The 3,595-nt window shown below is 38.9% G+C and overlaps 1 protein-coding gene across 1 annotated transcript; it reads right to left on the bottom strand.

Annotated features, from left to right (window-relative positions):
* Positions 1 to 2,246: 2,246 nt before the first annotated feature.
* LOC140862235 (uncharacterized) lies at positions 2,247 to 2,966 on the bottom strand. Its single transcript, XM_073265243.1, has 3 exons — positions 2,754 to 2,966; positions 2,387 to 2,571; positions 2,247 to 2,295 (listed from the first exon to the last, which is right to left on the bottom strand). The coding sequence occupies exons 1-3, from the start codon at positions 2,964 to 2,966 to the stop codon at positions 2,247 to 2,249; spliced, it is 447 nt and encodes a 148-aa protein (XP_073121344.1).
* Positions 2,967 to 3,595: the final 629 nt, after the last annotated feature.

The following is a 3,595-nucleotide window of genomic DNA, read 5'->3' as shown; positions in this document are numbered from 1 at the left end:
AAAACAAGAGTAAAACAGTCTACTCAGGGCGCCAATGAATATACAACGCCGTGCTGGATAGCTAGTCCGTGGGGACGCTCGTATTTTCCCCTATCAACTATAGCGTCTACACCACTGTCGTGGTCGCTTCTAGTGATAGCAAACCAGGGGTTGAGTGTCCCCAGACACGGATCCATAGGAGGTACCGCCTCACTGATGGAAACTGTCATGACTCACATCATACCAGATGTAGTCTACCGTAAAAACATTCATGTGCTAAAGCCGTAAAACATGGTAACATACATAGCACATACTCATGCAACATATAAACATATATATCATGCTGGCCATCTCAGTCAGTACTTACGTACCTTACTATAGGCAGTTCCTAGCAGTCCCACTCTTGGTTCCAAGCCTATCATCAATGCTACAATGCAAATACCCATGCATAATTATTTAAGCTCTAAAGCCTTAACTAAGCTATTTAGTACTCCCAAATAATTTAAGGAGACCATAGTTATACCTGCGTCCGTCGTCAGCCCGCTGATGACAATTTCCTCAAAACTAGGCCACAGCTCCGCTACGACGCTTGGATCGCTATGCCACTTCCGAAATCCCAAAAGAATGCCTAGAATTCCCTAGATCTGAGCTAGAAGGCTAAGGAATGGAGAGAGAAAAGGAGAAAGGGGTGAGTTGCAAATGAGCCTCAGACCCTCTATTTATAGACGCAGAACGGAACGTCCGTTCCTCCACCGTTGCGTCCATTCCGACCTCCATCGTTGCGTCCGATCTACCAACGTTGCTTCCATTCCACCGTGTTTATAAGCAATGACGTCATCTTGCTGATGTCATGGATGACATAAGCTGACCAGAACGTTGCTTCCGTTCTTCCTGATCCTCTGGGCCATTTACCAGCGTTCTGAATCCATTTCCGAACCCCGTTTATCCATTTGGAAACTACTGAATCATGTTTTACTTAATTCAACATGATCACTTGATTAATTACTCATTAATCGTTAATTCTGGATACGGGTCACTACAAATATGGTGAAGATGACTCATTTATAATCCAAAGATCCCTTCAATATCCGGAACCAGAGTTAGTAGAACCAACAATTGATTGCACTCAAGTTGATCATGAATCAGAAGGTCACTTGTGGGGACCTCGGGTGCTAATCTCATCTTAAGGGGCAAATATAAGTTAAACATAATTAAATCTTTATCATCAACCAAGCATGGAAGGAAAAAATTAAAAACAAATTTTTTTATATAAGAGTGGCTCGCTCGAGCTAGCGCATGGTGCGCTCGAGCAAGCACCACTCGGGTGAAAGTCCACCATGGCTCTCTCGAGCGCACCAGGCTACGCTCGAGCAAGCTAAGCTCTGCCCGGACTGCTGAAATTCTTATCTTTAGATGATCTTTCTTGTTTTGTTGATGTGAATGCATCTATACATGCAAAATATGATGTACAAATGAAGAACACATCAAAAACACAAACTAAACATGTATTGCCACCTCAATCTTTCCAAAGTTGGTACCAAACCATATAGATATGCTAGATACAAGAAGAACCAAGTGTTCTACAAGATGTATTCATTTACAAGGGAGTTCCAACTAAAAGCAATACAAAGTTTGACAGCAAATCTAATCATAGCCCGAAGTCACCACGTGTTAATCTGTATATCTTGAGCTATTCACGACCTCTCTGTCCAGAAATAGGAAGTGTTCGAATTTAGCTTAAATAATTCACAAGAAATCCGAATAACAGTTTTTTTTCGATCCGTCTGCGAATATTCAATCGGTGCTAGCTTATATACACATATATCCAAGAATAAATAAATTACATCTTCAACATAAAAATCAAATATGAGAGAACTCAATAAAAGTTGTACCAAAACGTAGCTCTTGGAGCGGTGATCCCAAATATATATTTGTTTCGAAATTCTGATGTTCGGATTGAAAGATATCGAAGCTTTAACCGGATGAAAATGGTGTTTCCTACTATTCTGAAATCTTCCCCTTCTTTCCTCTGATATACACGTATAAAATGATGAATAAGCAAGTGTAATTGAGATATATATGGCATAATTGCGGTTTAGTCCCTGTACTTTTGACTATTTGCAATTCAGTTCCCGTACAAGCGATTTAATTCAATTTCAATCCTAAATAATTTAAGAATATTAGAATTTAATTCTAAACTCTAAATATTCCCAAATTAAATATTTTTGGATTAAATTAAATAATCATGGGCCTTACATTTTCTCCCTCTAAGACATGAGTTCATCCTCAAAATCATAAGCAATCTGTATAAGCCGTCTGTATACGCATAAGATAATGAAATAATAGAAAACATAATAAGAACTCACATCAATGAAACAACTCTGGAAATCTCTGTCTAATATCTGACTCAATCTCCCAAGTTGCTTCTTCAGTGCCATGTCGTCTCCATTGAACTTTAACTAACTGAATCGTCTTGTTTTTTAGCTGCTTTTCTTTACGATCAAGAATCTGAATAGGCTGCTCAAAGTAACTGAGAGTTTCATCAAGTTCAGCTTTATCAGACTGGATAATATGGGAAGAATCAGGCTGATACTTTCGAAGCATAGAGACATGGAATACATCGTGAATACCAGACAAAGATGGAGGAAGAGCGAATCGATAAGCAAGATCACCTATCTTTTCGATAATCTCATACGGACCGATAAAACGCGGAGATAACTTCCTCTTTTTCCAAATCTGACTGTACCTCTAAACGGAGAAATCTTCAAGAATACTCTGTCTCCCTGATCAAAAGATATAGGTCGCTGTCTGATATTTTCATATTTCGCTTGTCTGTATTGTGCTGTTTTCATTCGCTTCTGAATCAATTTCACTTTCTCAGTCATTTCACGGATCATATCAGGTTCAACATCAGGTGTTTCGGAAATATCATCCCAGTACAAAGGTGATCGACATTTCTTACCATACAATTCTTCGAATGGAGCCATCTCTATGTTGGTCTGATAGCTATTGTTATATGAAAATTCTGCAAGTGGTAATGAATCTGGCATGTAGTGCCAAAATTTATCACTATAGCTCTAAGCATATCCTCAAGTGTCTGGATAGTCCGCTCTAACTGTCCGTCTGTTTGAGAATGATATGTTGTACTCAGATGCAATTGAATACCAAGAGCTTGTTGCAAACTATGCCAAAAGTAGGATGTAAATCTAGGGTCTCGATCTGAAACAATAGATTTAGGCACACCATGAAATCTTACCACTTCTTTGACGTATATTTCTGTCATCTGATCATGTCTATACGTCATTCTGTATGGAATAAAGCACGCTGATTTCGTCAATCTGTCAATAATCACCCAAATGGAATCACACCCTTTGGATGAACGTGGTAGCTGTGTAACGAAATCCATGGAAATGTGATCCCATTTTCATTCTGGAATGGACAAACTATGCAATAGACCATCTGCTTCTTTCTTTCAGATTTCACCTGTTGGAAATTCAAACTTCTAGATACAAAATTAGTCACATCTGACTTCATCTGTTTCCACCAATACTGCATCTTCAGATCATTATACATCTTTCTGCCACCAGGATGAATACTGAATCTACTGCTATGATCC

This window comes from Henckelia pumila, chromosome 4, assembly GCF_033568475.1.
Source record: "Henckelia pumila isolate YLH828 chromosome 4, ASM3356847v2, whole genome shotgun sequence".
Taxonomy (NCBI): domain Eukaryota; kingdom Viridiplantae; phylum Streptophyta; class Magnoliopsida; order Lamiales; family Gesneriaceae; genus Henckelia; species Henckelia pumila.
Note: the sequence above shows the minus strand (reverse complement) of the source record. Positions and strands in the feature narration are given on the sequence as shown.